The sequence below is a fragment of the Heterocephalus glaber genome, unplaced genomic scaffold (assembly GCF_053883595.1).
Source record: "Heterocephalus glaber isolate CG9 unplaced genomic scaffold, H.glaber_assembly_v1.0 deba00001457, whole genome shotgun sequence".
NCBI classification, from domain to species: domain Eukaryota; kingdom Metazoa; phylum Chordata; class Mammalia; order Rodentia; family Bathyergidae; genus Heterocephalus; species Heterocephalus glaber.
Genome location: NW_028258305.1, coordinates 40,172,872 through 40,188,546, shown reverse-complemented (window position 1 = coordinate 40,188,546; position 15,675 = coordinate 40,172,872). Strand labels below are relative to the sequence as shown.

General features: G+C 43.4%; 1 protein-coding gene and 1 long non-coding RNA gene across 3 annotated transcripts in view; one reads left to right on the top strand and one right to left on the bottom strand.

The window, feature by feature from the left end:
• Slc4a1ap (solute carrier family 4 member 1 adaptor protein) overlaps positions 1-9,368 on the top strand; it is a 49,070-nt gene extending 39,702 nt beyond the window's left edge. The window contains exons 10-14 of one of the 2 annotated variants that reach the window (XM_004839221.3): positions 228-462; positions 2,947-3,033; positions 4,232-4,299; positions 5,801-5,870; positions 7,331-9,368. In XM_004839221.3, the coding sequence (XP_004839278.3) occupies positions 228-462; positions 2,947-3,033; positions 4,232-4,299; positions 5,801-5,870; positions 7,331-7,380 (510 nt within the window). In that variant the 3' untranslated portion in view covers positions 7,381-9,368. The remainder of the gene's footprint in view (positions 1-227; positions 463-2,946; positions 3,034-4,231; positions 4,300-5,800; positions 5,871-7,330) is intronic. The other variant, XM_004839222.3, reaches the window with a different exon arrangement.
• LOC101723529 (uncharacterized) lies at positions 1,296-12,097 on the bottom strand. Its single transcript, XR_002392839.2, has 4 exons — positions 11,977-12,097; positions 9,501-9,641; positions 7,046-7,124; positions 1,296-1,467 (listed from the first exon to the last, which is right to left on the bottom strand). It is a non-coding gene; the product is annotated as an uncharacterized LOC101723529 (long non-coding RNA).
• Between the last annotated feature and the right edge of the window lie 3,578 nt (positions 12,098-15,675).

Genomic DNA, 15,675 nt, shown 5'->3' with positions numbered 1-15,675 from the left:
TAGGCAGGAACTCTACAACTGAGTTATACACCCAGCCCTCATAGTTTTTTTTACCCCAGAAATTAATAAGGACACTTGTTAAGTGTCCATAGATGTACAGAATTTCATGTGAGATTTATCAGTGTAGACGGGTTAGACATCCTACCTACGTAGATGAACCTCCTGGGAGAGATTTGTCTCTTTTCATCACTGTGTGGAACTACTCTGTGGTTTTGTTTCCCTCGCAGAAGCTGCCCCCAAAGCGGCCAGAACTTCCCCCAGCTCTAATGAGAATGAAGGATGGGCCTGAAGTGGAAGAGGAGGAAGAGGAGGAGGAGGATGAAGAGAAAGAAAAGGAGGAGCATGAAAGGAGAATGGAGGATGGGAGCAGTGGGCGGCTGCCGGAGCTAGAGACAGAGGCAGCAGGACAGGAAATGAGTGTTCCCGCAGCTCTCACGGGCTCTAAGGAAGCAAAAGGCGGTGGTAATAGCTTTCTTCTCCTCCCTGTGCTGTTCAGTGTGGCAGCTGGATTAACCTTGGATAGGGTTAATAAAGCAAAGCCAGTTCTTGCCTGTGCATTTTCACTTTATATATGTGATAATGCTGACTCTATAGCAAGAAAATGTTTCTTCTTAGTCTTCTTTTTCCCTTGCCAGTCATTATTCCACTGCAAACTAAGGGCAGGTTTTTCCAGTCTGATGCAGAATTATAGAAGATTGAAATTTTTGGAATCTGAAGCCATAGCTGCTGGGGAATAATCCTGAGCTGCTGCCCCTGTATAAGCAGGAGGGTCAGCGTAGTGTGGATGGTGGAGCCTGATCAAGTGGTCTTACTCATTTTCCTGCCCATCCCTAAAACAGAGGCTAAGCGTAACTGCCTAGTGGATTAAAGTTCTCAAGGAGGATCATGCCGCTGGGGATGTAACTCAGGAGTGGAGTGCTTGCCTACTATGCTCAAGGCACTGAGTTCAATCTCCAGTACTATAAGAGAACAAAGAAGAAAGATTGCTGAGTGTGGTAGCACATGCCTGTAATTCCAGCTACTTGGGAGACTGAGGCAAGAAGGTTTCAAGTTCAAGGCCAGCCTGGGCAACTTGGTGAGAGAGACCTTGTCTCAAAAAGAAAAGAAAAGAAAAGAAAAAGGATCATGCTTCACTTATCTTTTTGTCTATACTACCCAGTAGAGAATCTGGCAGGTAGTAATCACCCCCTTAGAAAGTATTTGATGAAAAAAATGTGGAAATAAGGAATTGAGTTTATTTATTTATTTTTTTGGTATGTGTGTGGTTGTTTTGTTTTTTGTTGTTTGTACTGGGGATCAAGCCCAGTTCTACCGCAGAGAGCTTACACCCCTAGCCTCCACCCACACCCATACATTCAGGGTCTTGCTGAGTTGTCCAGCTGAGTTGCTGAGTAGCTTTGGACTTGTCATCCTCCTGCTTCAGCCTCCCAAGTAGCTAGTATTGCAGATGTGTGCCACCATGCCTGGCTGAAGAGATTGATTTTTAAATTATTTTTGGTTATAAAGGAATACATATTCATTTTAGATAGATCATACATAAAATTCCAGAGAAGAAATCTCTCAAAATTTCATCCCTAGAAATTAATTTTTTAGTATCCTCTTACCTTCAGTCAACTACTTTATTTTCTTACAGGTTGTTAAACTGCTTACTTGGTAAGATCTCACAGAGAATAGGGAACATGAGGAAAAATATAAACTGGAATTAAATGTGTGTGGGAATAGTGTGCATATCAGCTTTCAGACTACACTTGTCTGCCTAAAAACATGAGCCCTGAAATGTAGCTCTTCTTTTAAATCACCTCCAGGTGTCTGAGGGACAGAAAAGTTACTATTTCTACATCTGTGACAGGTGCATCTGTTGTATTTGTTACTGGCAAAATGCCTTAGCTTTTAAAAAGGTACTTACACATACTATTTTTTACTCTGATCCTGGTTTTTCCTTAGTCTGTATCAGCAGAAAGGGATCATACCATCAGAAAAGGGAAGGATAGATATATCTATATCTGTATCTCTGTCTATATCTATATATGTATGTGTATGTAGAGATTTTTATATACATATCTGTATCTATGTCTATAGCTGTATATCTGTCTATATATCTGTCTATATATATCTATGTATGTGTGTATGTATATATATAGAGATAGAGATTTTAATATCTCTATCTATCTAGATAGAGATTTTAATATCTATATCTATATCTTGTTTAGGGGGCCAAAATATATATGTGTGTGAAACAGCATAGATTTACAAGTTTTAAAACTTGGTTTATAAGATTAAGTAGTTAGTAAATCTGCAGCTGTTGAAGGATTATTCCAGGCCCTTTTTCTTCTGCCTTCTCACTTATTTTTTTACAGCGTGAGGATCATACTGTTCATTTTATTTTATAGTCTGCTCCCCGCCCCCATGTCTTAAAATGTTTTAAAATGTGGTTTTTACTAAGGGGCATAGTGGTCCATTGCATGTTTATATTATAATTTGTTTCAGATATTTATTTTTGCTGTTGTAAGCATACTTGTAAATAATAAATCTTGGTGCTCACCTCTGATTTTTTAAAAAAATATGTTCCTGGGGCTGGGGATTCAGCTCAGTGGTTCTGCCACCTGCCTCACAAGCATGAGGTCCTGAGTTCGATCCCCGGTACCAAAAAAAAAAAAGATTCCAAGAAAAATATGTTCCTGGAAGTAGAATTTTTAGGCCAAGGAGTTTGTAAATTTTTAAGACTTTTGGTAACTATTGCCATTGCTCGTTTTAAAGTGGAAAATTGCTGGTTCCCTGTTAGACATCTGGAGTCACATTTATTGAAAACCTTAAAATTAGGCAAGTGTAATAATAGTAAAACTGGATGCTGTACATAGTTTTGCTTTTTTGTGTTTTGGGGGTTTTGGGGGGTTTTTTGCATTCTACTGTGAATTAAATGCTATGCTTTGGTACTCCTTTTTATAGAAAACACGCCTCAACTCAGCCAAGTAGATCAGAATAAAGGTTATCAAGAGCCTAGTAAGACAGCTTCATCACCAGAGGAGGCCTCAGGTAAGCAGCACAGCAGGCTCCGCTGCTGCTCTGCATGTTGGCGCCACCTGGTTTCATGATGAGGGTTGGCGGCCAACCTGTGAGGGCTCAGGCATGGCCAGACCAGTGCTAGATAGTTGCAGCCGCCAGGTCCCTGATGAAACTGGAATGTGTAAGGGGCCTGTGCTTGATGCCAACCCTTATACCTGCTGGGGCACTCTCTCCTTGCCCCACAAAGCTCCTAATCCCTGGATGCTTCTCTCTGGCCAGACAAAGCCTGACCCAGTTTTACATCTTCCCAAATCAATATGACTTCCTGTAAAAGTGATTCCAAACCTATTAGAATAAATTAATTGAAAGTATGGTCTACTAGAAAGGCTGCTTTTGTCTGGTTTTACTTGTAGTGTTTACACCTTGGAATGATAAAAGCAATGTCATCATTTTCAAGCTTGTAGAATAGCCTTAGGACTTAAAAACTAGGGATATTAGTGAAGGAAAAAAATTTTCTCTCCTTTCTTTCTTTCTTTTTTTTGGTACCCGGGATTGAACTCTGTACTAGCGAGGCAGGTGCGGTGCCACTGAGGTAAATCCCTGGCACTCTCCTTTATTTCTTAAAAATTTTGGGTGGCCGGGGATTTAGCTCAGTGGTTTCACTGCCTGCTGTGCAACCGCAAGGACCTGAGTTCGATCCCCAGTACCAAAAAAAAACAAAACCCAGGACTTCTCACATGTTAGACAGAGCTTTACCACTAAGCTACATCCCAGCCCTTATTTATTCATTTATTTATTTTTGGTACCAGGGATCGAACTCGGGTCCTTGCGCTTGTGAGGCAGATCCACTGAGCTAAATCCCCAGCCCTCCCAGCCCTTATTTTATCTTGATACAAAATGTCACCAGGTTGGCCATGCTGACCTCAAATTTTGAATCCCTCTGCCTCAGCCTCCCGAGTAGCTGGGATTACATGCAGGTGACATTGTGCCCAGCCCTTCTTAATACAATTTCACAGTGGTAAATATTACCAATTTTTTTGAGTACTTACAACAAGTTTGAGGAATTTTCTCTTTTTATATTCTTTTTATATTCTTTTTTTTTTTTTGTACCGGAGATCAAACTCCAGTCCTTGCGCCTGCACAGCAGGCGGTGAAACCACTGAGCTAAATCCCCGGCCCCTATATTCCTTTTCTAAAAGTAGTTATTACTATTTTTTTCTGAAATTAGCATCAAAGAATGAATATGAGAGCAGCACTGAAGAATTGAAGAAAAAGAAAGCTCCTGGTCCAGGCAGAGTAAGTACCTCACTCCTCCTAAAGTAAACATGAATGTGCTTGTCATACCTGAGTGTAAAACTTTGGAGACCAACTTAACAGAGTTCCCAGCAGCTTTAGCCCCTCTCCTAGAAATCTGGACTCTTTTTTTTTTTTTTGTAGCAGGGATCGAACTTGGGACCTTGCGCCTACAAGGCAGGTGGCAGAACCACTGAGCTAAATCCCCGGCCTGAAATCTGGACTCTTAAATATTTATTTTTGTGAATTCTCTCTTCTTGTCTCTGTCTACCCTGTTTCTTATAACTGCTCACATGTAGGCTACCTCTTTTACTAATTTGTGACTTTTCATATCCTAGCATGCAAAGACATTACAACAATATGTTCTTATTTTTCTCCTTCACTACACAAAAGATAATTGATGTACTCCATTCTATATCTTAATGTTTTTAAACTATCGTGAAAATCGTTCTACATCTGTATATCAAGGGCTTCCTACTTCATAGATATACCTTACTGAACCAGTTTTCTGCAGATGGACCCTTGGGTTGCTTCTAGTCTTTTATTACACCAGTGCTATGATAATCTTCTCTATGTATGAATTTGTACGGGTATGGCAGGCCCCTAGAAGTGGGGTTGCCAGGTTGTCTCAGGACACCCCAAGCCCACCCTCAGGTAATTCAGAAGAGGACTCAACACATGGGTTTACTCACAGCTGTGATTTCCTACAGAGAAGGGCACCAGGCATGACAGCAGGGGAAAGGCACCGGGGATGAAATCCTGGGGAGACTAGGTGCGAGCTTCGAAGGGCCCTCTTCGGTGAGGATGCACAGGATGTGCTTAGCTCCCTAGCAGTGAGTCCCTACAGACGTGGAATATTGCTGTCTAGAAACTCATTTGCTGGGGATTGATCAGGCATTCCCAGCCTGGCCTGTCCCCAAATTCCAGACTCCCAGACAGAAAGCAGGTGGGCAAACCACGTTTGTGGACAATAGAGGTGATAATGGAGTCACCCGTATCAGGGTAGCAGTAACCTCCGAAGGCCAGTCTTACCAAGGTTAGCAGTCAAAGGCTAGCAGTCAGCTTTGTTCTATTAACTCCGTTCTCCACCTGAGTCAAAGACGAATGCCTCCTCAGGGTTACTCCATTAAGGATTTATATCTGTAGTATCTTACCTCCCCTGTTGAGGAATGTCACATCATTCTCACTGGCTGGAAAATCAGCTTGTTAAAGTTTTGTGGAAAAGATTCAAGATTCAGAAAGAGAATGCTCCCTCAAATAGGTTATTGATGTCAGGATCACTAAGAGGCTGGGCAGAGTAGCACATGCCACAACTCAGGAGGCTGAGGCAGGAGGGTCACTGCAAGTTCAAGGGCAGCCTGGGGTACGTAGTGAGACCTTGTCTCAAAATAAAAGAAAAAAATCACTAACGGAAGCTGTTCTCTTTTAGTTTTTGTTTGTGGATGCATGTAAGGATGGCAATTCTTAAATTTTTTGAGTACAATAATCCATCTTTTCTTTGCAGTTTCTACCCACACTTTCTTCGAAATATCCTGAAGATGACCCAGACTACTGTGTGTGGGTTCCACCTGAAGGTACATTGTTTTTATTTTTTCTCCAAGAGTTATTTATGTTTTGTTTTGTTTTTTTGGTACTGGGGATCGAACTCGGGTCTTTGCGCTTGTGTTTTTGAATAGTTAAGGTATATTTAAAATTCAAAATAAAAAAGTTATAAGAATATGCAGTGAAAGGTCTTCATTCTGGAGGAACAGATTAAAAGGTCTAAAGTAAGCCGAGCATGGTGGCGCATGCCTGTGATTACAGCATTCAAGAGGCTGAGGCAGGAGGAGCATCTGCTCAAGGCCAGCCTGGGCTGCATAGTGAGTTCAAGACCAGCTTGGACTATAGAATGAGACCCTGTCTTAAAAAAAGAAAAAAGGATCAAATATAATTTGTGTACCCTGTTTGGATCCTTAAACAACTGTTAAATTATCCAATCAGATAATTTTGAACACTAGCTCAACATTTGATGATAGTAATAATTTTTTTTTTTAATGATGTTATGTTTGGGAGCCAAGTTCTTTATTTTATTTTTTTGAGACAGGGTCTCACTCTGTAGTTCATGCTGGCCTTGAACTCACTATGTAGCCCAGGTTGGACCTCAAATTCACAGTGATCCTGCTGGCTCAGCCTCCTGAGTGCCTGGACTACAGGTTTGCGACACCATGCCCGGCTTCTGTTTACTTTTGCGTGTATTTTAACTTTATCAAGCTAACAGGAAGAAAAATCTTTAGGCTATGCCTCAGCTGCTCACTTTTTTCTCTAAAGACAGCCAAATACTGTCAATTTCCTATTAATTCTAGCATAATATATAAATGCCTATTTTGGCAGTGAAACACTTATCTTACCACTTTTTCTGCACCAATGGAAGCATTTTGTTTAAATAGCTCTTTCAATGAATATTTGCTGTTTCCAGGGTTTTTTTTTGCCATTACAAACAATTCTGCAAACATATGTAACTTTTAATATATGTGATATATAAATTATAGAGGTGCATCTAGAGGAAAAAATAAGTTAACCTGTGGAATTAAAGATATGAACATCTTGAAGATAGTCTGAATTGCATTCTGTAAAGATTGTACTGGTTTCATGCCCATATATACACACTTAAGGGAATGAACGAGATGCCATTTTCCCCATGTTCCCATGCATGTTGCTTTTTCTGTGACGGTGTTTCTAAGATACTAGTCATTAACAGAAATTTACTTACTAAAAGTGTTGATGGGCCAGGGATTTAGCTCAGTGGTTCTGGCGCCTGCCTCGCAAGTGCAAGGTCCCAAGTTTGATCTCTGGTACCAAAGAAAAAGAAAAAAAAGTGTTGGGTTTTTATTGGCTAATAAATATTAGGGTAGAAGTGAATACAAAAGCAAAATTTCTACTAAAGAAGAAACTTCCTTATTTGTTTTACTTTTGGCCTATTGATGTCTGGATATCTTTTCCCTCTTGATTTTGGAAGAGTAAATATACTTCTTTCTTATTTTATACTTCGATGTAGGTCAAAGTGGAGATGGCAGAACCCATCTGAATGACAAGTATGGCTATTGATTTCCGCAGACTCCCAAAGGAAGACCTTGTGGACCATGTACATAGGACATTTTGAATGCTATGTCAAGTTGAGACCAGAGAAGTTCAGATGACCATTTGTAAAGTCTGGTGACTGGCCTTTTCTTCCATGCTCTTGGCTGTTTAAAGTTATCTGCCCATCTGATTCTCCTGAGATTTTGGTATTTATGTCTAAAAGGATTTGTGTATATATGTAAAAAGGAAACCACATACTTTGACAATTAGAAAAGTGAGACACGTGAGAATACAAAAATGTCTGTAGTGTTGATTTAAGACCAAGCCTCTTTGATTAAGACTGAAGGACTATGGGCCTGAGGCTTGCCCAGCATGCATGAGGTCCTGGGTGTGATCCCCACATCATGACAAAACACAGAGTAAAACCAAAACAGAACAGGCTTTTCCTGAGCACTGGGATGCCTCTGGCAGTCAGGCTGGAGAATTCACTGATATAATGTCCTCAGGTAACTAGTGAAGTAGGGTCTGCCTTGGGTTTGACTCCGAATGTCCTTGTCCCTAGAACTAAAAATAGATTTGCAGTGGGGCTTCATACTGACTTGAAATGCGATTTCTCCACCAGGTTTGAGAATAGACCCTGACTTATCAGGACATAGTCAACTTAGCCCCATCTCATGCACTTGGCCACCGGTCTGATAAGATCTCAGCCTAATGAATGTTCTGGATTCTGCGTGACTAATGGGTTAGTTATCCCTCCTCTTGTGGAAGGGCACAAATAAGGTCATGGAATGAAAAGCAGAATGTCTCCTGCTCGGGGCGGGACTTCTCACCTCTGTGGTGAGGAAAGTAAAAGTTCCTTCCTGGAAACAGGAGGAAATGCAAGCTGCCATATTACTTCTTCTCTTCTTCCCCGTCATTAATGCCTTATTTCTGTAGAAAGGAAAGTCCGAGAGTGAAGCAGGGTGGAGAGCACTTGAGTTAGGTTGAAGGCAGACATACTTAGCAGGAAAATTGCTACAGCCCAGCTAGAGAGTGGATGAGGCTGTTGCTTTCCTAAAATGGATTATGCATGAAGGTAGACAGAAAGCAGTAATGATAATGAGCAGCTTCCGTTACCCTGGCAGATGTGGGAAGTTTGGCCCACTAAAGTAAGGCACGGTGGCTCATGCCTGTAATCCCAGCACTAAGGCTGAGGGAAGAAGGTCACAAATTTGAGCCCCGCCTGAGAAATTTGGTGAGACCCTGCCTCAAAATAAAAAGGCCTGGGGATAACCAGACATGGTGGCACATGCCTATAATCCCAGCTCTGTGGTAGACTGAGGCAGAAGGATTGAAAGTTTGAGCCCAGCCTGGGCACCTTCATGAGACCCTGTCTCAAAAGAAGAAAAAGGCTACACTGCAGCTTAGTGTGAAGGCCCTTGGTTCAATCTCTGGTACCACCACCAAAAAAAGAAAAAAAAAAGTGTCGAGGGGCTGGGATGTAGCTCAGCAGCAGAGTGCCCCTAAGATCCATCCCCAGCTCAAAAAGAAGAAGGGATGTTGGTACTGTGGAAACTCATTTTGGACTTCGTTCAGGCTGATTACCTGCAGGACTGGTTGAGGAGGTGGGGAGTGACGGGTTTGGGGGCAGAGCGACCACCTCCTTGGATCAAAGTGGTGAGCAGAGGCCTGAGTCCGACCAGTGGTCTTCAGAGGTGAACGTCCATTCAGACCAAGTTGTACATGGAACCCTACTACGTGACCAGCCCAAAATACCCCTGCTCTGGGAGAGGCGAAGGCGCTGGAGTTGGAGCCACAACACGCACACATACAAGTGCACACATGTGCACACCTTCCTTGTTCTGCACTCTCAGTGACTCTGAGAGGTGCTAGATGCTCCACGGAGCACAGCCCGCCTCAGGAAGGCAGATTTCTAAAGGTTCTGTGGACAAGAGGTGTCTTCATAATTCAGTACATCGTGTGTGGTAGCTGACATACTTCGTGCACTCCTGTGAAGTAAAGAAACGTTCTCTGAACTTTGGTGCCTCCAATTTTTTGTCGCGTTTGTGTGGCCCATCATTCTTACCTGTCATCATTTTTCTTCCCACTCCTGTCTCTTAAATCTCCAGTTAACCCTTGATTTAATGGAAACTTGGTGGCAGCCTCACCTGCAGGAGGTGGTGACTTGGGCGAAGAATTCATGAGATAAAATCTCTGACACTGTTGCCAGTGCACTGTGAGCGGGCTGCATGGACGAGGAGGTCCTCATTTATGGTGAGCTCTACTGCTGAGAGATGGGGCCAGTGGCTCTAAGGGAAATGGAGTGGCAAGAATTCAGGCAGGAATTCAGGTTAGAGAGTTAGGACAATGTTCCAGGGGAAGAGGACATGACTGTATTTGAATAAATGCAGATTGTTGTACATGAAAAACAGGCATTCCCTGAAAATAAGCCCTATTGAGTCTTTTGGAGCAAAAGTTAATATAAAACCTGGTCTTATTTTTGGGGAAATACAGTGGGACTGAAAAGAGGAGTTTCCCTGCCCTGAAAATCCTGTGCACTGCACTTACTCATTTTTCCTCTCCAGCCCCTAGCAACCACTCATCTTTTTACCATAATCTGCTGTTCAGTCATGAAGGTGACCGTTCCCTCTGTCCCTTTGTTTCCTTTGCTTTATGCCTTTCCCTGAGGGTTGGAGTGATTTTCCCCGTGCTGATTCAGCTCTCTCCTCTCCAGGTGTGGAGTCGGGGTGACTGTGGGCATCTCCCTGGGCTTTCCTAGAGTTCCAGCGAATGAATTGCCTTCATTTTCAAAGGTTTTCTTTTTCTTTTTCTTTTTTTATAAAGAGATAGAAGAAGTACTTCTCACATGGCATTCTGTCAAGGGTATAGATCCTTAAAAAGTCTCATTATTGTGTGACTTTTATTTTTATTTCTTGTATGTCTAAATTTTGTTTTGTTTTGTTGGTCACAGAACTCCTCACCAGGTGCAGGAGTTGCTTTGGGGCAGTAGTATCTAATAGCAAAAGAGCAACAAGCCAATGAAATGGACAGGCATTGCTGAAACTGGGGGAAAAAGCAGAGTAAAGAGGTGCTGCTCAAGAGTCTCTTCTCCTTTTCTTCTGGAATCAAAACTCTGGGAGAACACGGACTCTTCTTCCTAGGTGTGTGCACAAGGCCTGTCACATTCAATTAACATTTATTGAGTGTCCGCTACAAATATTTTCCTGCAGTTGTCCTGATTCAGGGTAGGAAATACTGAGGCTCACTATCTCCTTGAAGTCCACACCCTTAGCCATTACGACTTTACTGGAACTGGAAGGAGTGAGGCCTCTTGGAAATAAGTCCCCAGTTCTCAACTTCGAAGCTATTAGCCTAGCTGCAGGCTGAGGATCTGTTGCTCTACCATTGAAATGCTGCCACCTCTTGGGTAGGGAGTGACAAGTGACAAGCCAGCAGCTGCAGATGGCTTCCTGAGAGTGGGTGCCAGAGGGAAGCCTGCCAGCCCTGAGGCAATCAATCAAAAGCAAGAGCCAAAGCCTTGGTACCAGGGGCTGAGTCCCCAGATACGATCGGGTCCAACCAGGTGCTGGACTGCTGGGAAGTGACATAAAACTCCTTGACTTTTGGGAAGGGGGTCCCAGCATCAAACCGGTATAGTCTCTTCTGATCCTGAGACTCCTCCCTTGATGTGGGCCTTGAGAGCAGTTTTCAAGATGTCTCTTGTCTCAGAGCAGACTTGTTCCTGTGTTGGGTTTAAAGGTTTAGCACACAGTAGTCCAGGCTGGAACTGAGACTTTTGTTGGAATTTTCGTGCAAAAGCCCTGGGTCTGGGGAACAGGCTCATCCACCCGACCCATAACAGCAATTAAGGAGACGAGTGGTGGTGAAGGGTGGGAGAGGAGCTTTAATCAGCATAGCCATGCTGGAAGCACAGAGGTTCAAGGTCTGTCTTCACGGGGCTCACAGAAGCTCTCAGGTTTATAGGAAATGACTAAAAGAAAGCATTGTGGGTTTGCATAGCTGGCGGTATAGGTATCTTGGTCAGGCTGTGGTCTGGTGGCTTAGTAGCGCAGCACTGGTTCTGTGAGGTTCTGGGCAGCCATTATCGCTCCTGCTTTGGGGGACAGCTTCAGCTGCTGACATGGGGTGAGTCATCTCTGGGGGGTCTGGGGGCCTCTGCAGGTTTAGGACAATGACTCAAGACTTGTAAGCATCAGTCCAGGGAGTCTGGAGCTGGATGCTGTAAAAGCTGACAATTGCATATCCTTGCAAATCCTGAAGATTACTTCAGTTACTCTTATCTGTGTCCTTAGTCTTGAAGGGGATGAAATAGGCCAAGTAAACTTAGGGCTAATAAAGTGCGTACTCCTGAAGTGCAGAGCTGAGCAGGGATCAACCCAAAGTTGGGAGATACATGAAATGAAGGCAGAGATGCCATGGTTTATCGTGCTTTTAATTATCCATTAGGCATCTGCTGACCCGGATTTTAGGTACCTGTTACAATTCCATAGGAGACCAGAAAACCTCCCCTTAGAATGAGGCATTAAAGAGGCAGGTTGGAGGGCTCAGCACATGAGGGCACTGGTTCTCAATAAGGGCTGCTTTTCATCTCTCCATGCAGAGGTTTCAGGCTGCCTCCCTCACCTCATGACTCCTCACAGGCCTTCTTCATCTTCGCCTCAGCAGCTCCTTATACATCTCAACCATTGCTGAGAGAAATGACTTGCTTTGAAATCTCTGAAGTTTCTCCACTATCTAAAGAGTGAGGTCCAAATTCTTTTGAGCCTTCAAACCCTTTATGATAGGGTTCTTGTGCTTCTTGGTCATTGTGACCCCACAGTGCCCTTGTCCCTCCCTTTGTGCCACTTGATGAGACATGCCTGGTACTCTGGTGATACAGCAACAGGTTGTTTTCCCTGAACACACCCTTCCCTTTCCTTCTGCCTGTATCTTCTATCAAGCCTTGCTCTACAAGCCTTGAACTGCAGTTTCCTTGTCTGTTAAGTACAGAAAATAATACATACCTACTAGCATTGTTGTGGGGATTAAATAACTGAAATATGTGTAAAACTTCAGCCATGCTCAACACATAATTGCTTCCCTCAGATAGTAGTTGCTGTTAATATTATTGTGGTTTTCCTTGCTCATGTTTGTTGGTTAAGCTCCTACTCTTTAGTAGACTTCTGTTTTTGGGGGGAAGGGGATCGAACTCAGGACCTTGCACTTTTGAGGCAGGCGCCGGAACCATTGAGCTAAATCCCTGGCCCAGTAGACTTCATTTTTTAAAAAAGTGGTTCTATGTAAATAGGATGTCATTTTACGTAAGGAATTTGAGCTTCTGTAGATTATGGTGCCTGCAGAGAGTCCTAGAACAATTCCCATGGATACCAAGGGACAACTGTACTTAGGGACTTAGTTATTAGCAGAAAATTCCTGATTGGTAGTGTCTTCTCCAAAACGGGAATTAATCAAATGGTTCTTTATCTCTCCCACAGTGATATTTTGGAAGCTTTTTTAGAACAGTTCATGGAAAAATTGAGTGGAAGGGTCAAAGATTTTCCATGTATCCCTGCTCTCAAAATACACGGCCTCCTATTATCAATGCCCCCCATCAGAGGGGGATGTCATTTGTAACTGACATCACGATCACCTAAAATCCAAGGTTTAGTTAGGGCTCACTTTTGCCATTGTACTCTGTATGGGTTTGGACAAGATGTATGTCACGTATCCACCATTATATACAGATGGCTTCACTGCGCTAAAGATCCTTGTTCTACTCTTCCCTCCTGCAGGTCCTCTCCTCATCAGGAAACTTCATGATCCTCATAGTTTTCACCAGTCCCTCGCTTCTCACTGTATTTCACACTTTATTTCTACTTCTATTAGTCCTCATTCCAGTGGTGTGATATCTGTTCATTATATATGTGCGTGGGTTACTTAGTTTGTAAGATATAAGTTCTTGAGGTCAAGAGTTTGTACCCCATCCCGTTTCACCTAGTAGTTCACAAGCTAGGTGCTTGGTTAACTATTGGTTTCGATGGTTTGGAGTTTGTAGGATAGGCTCTATTCCCAGCCCTTCCTACCCTTTGCTTTTCCTGGCAGAGGAAGGAAACCTCACACCTACCTTCAGTTACAGGACCTTGCACAAGATGTGCAGGACGAGGTGAGATCTGACCATTTTAGCAAGATTAATCCAGAGGCCCGGATACTTGTCCTACTTGGGCCAAAACCAAGCAGGAACTACTCTCTCCCATCAAGGAGCTCTGGATTTCACCCGCTGGCTTTAATGTGGATATTAAATCCCCCACTGGGCTTGGAAATCTCTGATCTTAAAAATTGGCTCTGATCTCTTCAGTTCTGCCTTTGTCACGCGCAACCCTTTCAAAGTCCAAGCAGCCATGGCAGAAAGTGGCCACGTGGGGGCAGTAGAGATCCGTCACAATGCCCCAAACTAGTACAGGGTGCTGAAAGAAGGTAGGTATTTCAAATAGCAGAGGAGGAAGAATCAGAAAAACAAGACTCCAAAGGAGGCAAGGGCAGCAAGGTGATTCATTCTACCAGTGCTTCTGGAAGCAGCAGGGTAGCCAGGGACCATTGGTAAGATCCAAATGCTGCTTCCCAAGTTGTTAGGCACTGGGTTTCTCCTGGAGAAAGTCTCCAGTTACAGTGAAAAGACTGCATGGAAGAATCTGAGTATTACCTTTTTTTTTTTTTTTTTTTTTGGTACAGGGATCGAACTCGGGTCCTGGCGCTTGCACAGCAGGCAGCGAGACCACTGAGCTAAATCCCCAGCCCACCTCTTTGTTTCTGACAGCTGTATTATACAGCCTGATGGTTTTTCACCCACCTCCCCCTTTCTGAAGGAGTCTCCTACCAGTCAGTATTGAAAAGCAGAAGGAAGACATAGCATCCTCTCTACTGAAGGAAAGTCGAAGTGACTGCTCAAAGGCACACTGAGCTTGTGGTGGAACCAAATCTGGATCAGTTTCTTTGAGTCTGGAGCCTTTGCTTATCCCTTCTAGTTTTCAGTTGTTTATGTTCGTAAGGTGAATGTTTTGTTGTTTTGTTTGCTTGTTTTGCAGTACTGGAGATCAGATGGTATCTGGGGCCTCACACTCCACCCACAGCCCCATCAACAGGTTTTTAAGAGCAAGCACTGCTGATTCATCTTCAGGTTTTTGAATGGTGCCCCTTAATCTTTAGAGCTATGCCTGGGTGTGTTGTAGAGGGCCTGTCCCTTAGGAGTTGGATTCCATGATTCGCTTCTTACCCTCCATGACTCAATCCCTCTGTAACTGCAGTTAAGGCACAGCCCTAACAAACACAGTGGTGGCCTTTAGTTGAGGATTTCTTTCCCCTTTTTCTTTTTTGACTTTTATTAGTACGTATTTGCAATACATAATGATTACATTCCCTGTAGGGAATTGTAATCCCGACTGAGCATACATGTACATAATACTGGCTGAGCATTTCAACAAGGGCATCCCCTTGGCTGCCAGCCTAGTAATGCAGAAGGGTGATGGAATATGTTAATTACATATTAAAATGTTATGTATTATTCAATATGTGCCATATTATTGAATATGTCACATATTGTTGCTTAGAATGAGGTCAACTTAAAATGAATGTAAGAAAAAAACTTAAAGAGTAGTACTATGCAACAAAGCAAGAAGCATGAAGCAAGTGTACCAATGGCAAGTTCAAGAAATTGTGGTGAGGTAGGAAGATGTAACAAAACTACCTAGTTACTGTGTGTGTGTGTGTGTGTGTGTGTGTGTGTGTGTGTGTGTTACCATGGATGGAACCCAGGGCCTTGAGTGTGCTAGGCTAGTGTTCTTCCCCTGAGCTATATCTCCAGCATTTTTTTTTTTTTTGAGTCAGGGTTTTGCTAAGTTGCCCAGGCTGACTTCAAGCTTGTGTTCCTCTTGCCTCAGCCTTCTGAGTAGCTGGAATTACAGGCATGCACCACCATGTCCAGCACAGTACTAATTCAAAGTTTGGCTGTCATGCATAGGGCATGGAACCCTGATTAGGCAGCTGACTGTAAATGAGCCTGTTTCCTGGTCTGTGAAGTCGGTGGTGAGGAATTCCTACCCTCCTTAGCTCTAATTGGCATGTGTGCAAGCATGCTGATTCTGGAATGCACCGTGTTGATGCCTGGCAATGTGAAGCTGAAGCCCGGGCCTCCTCCTTCCACCGCAGACTAACTCCCAGCTGCCTCCACTTCCCAGGGGCCCCAGGCCTGAGTCCATTTTAGCTTGTTGCCCGCACCTGGGTTTGCCACTCTGGGTGGGGAGGAGGGAATGGCTGGAGAAGCCCTGGACTCAAGTCTGGGAACAAGTC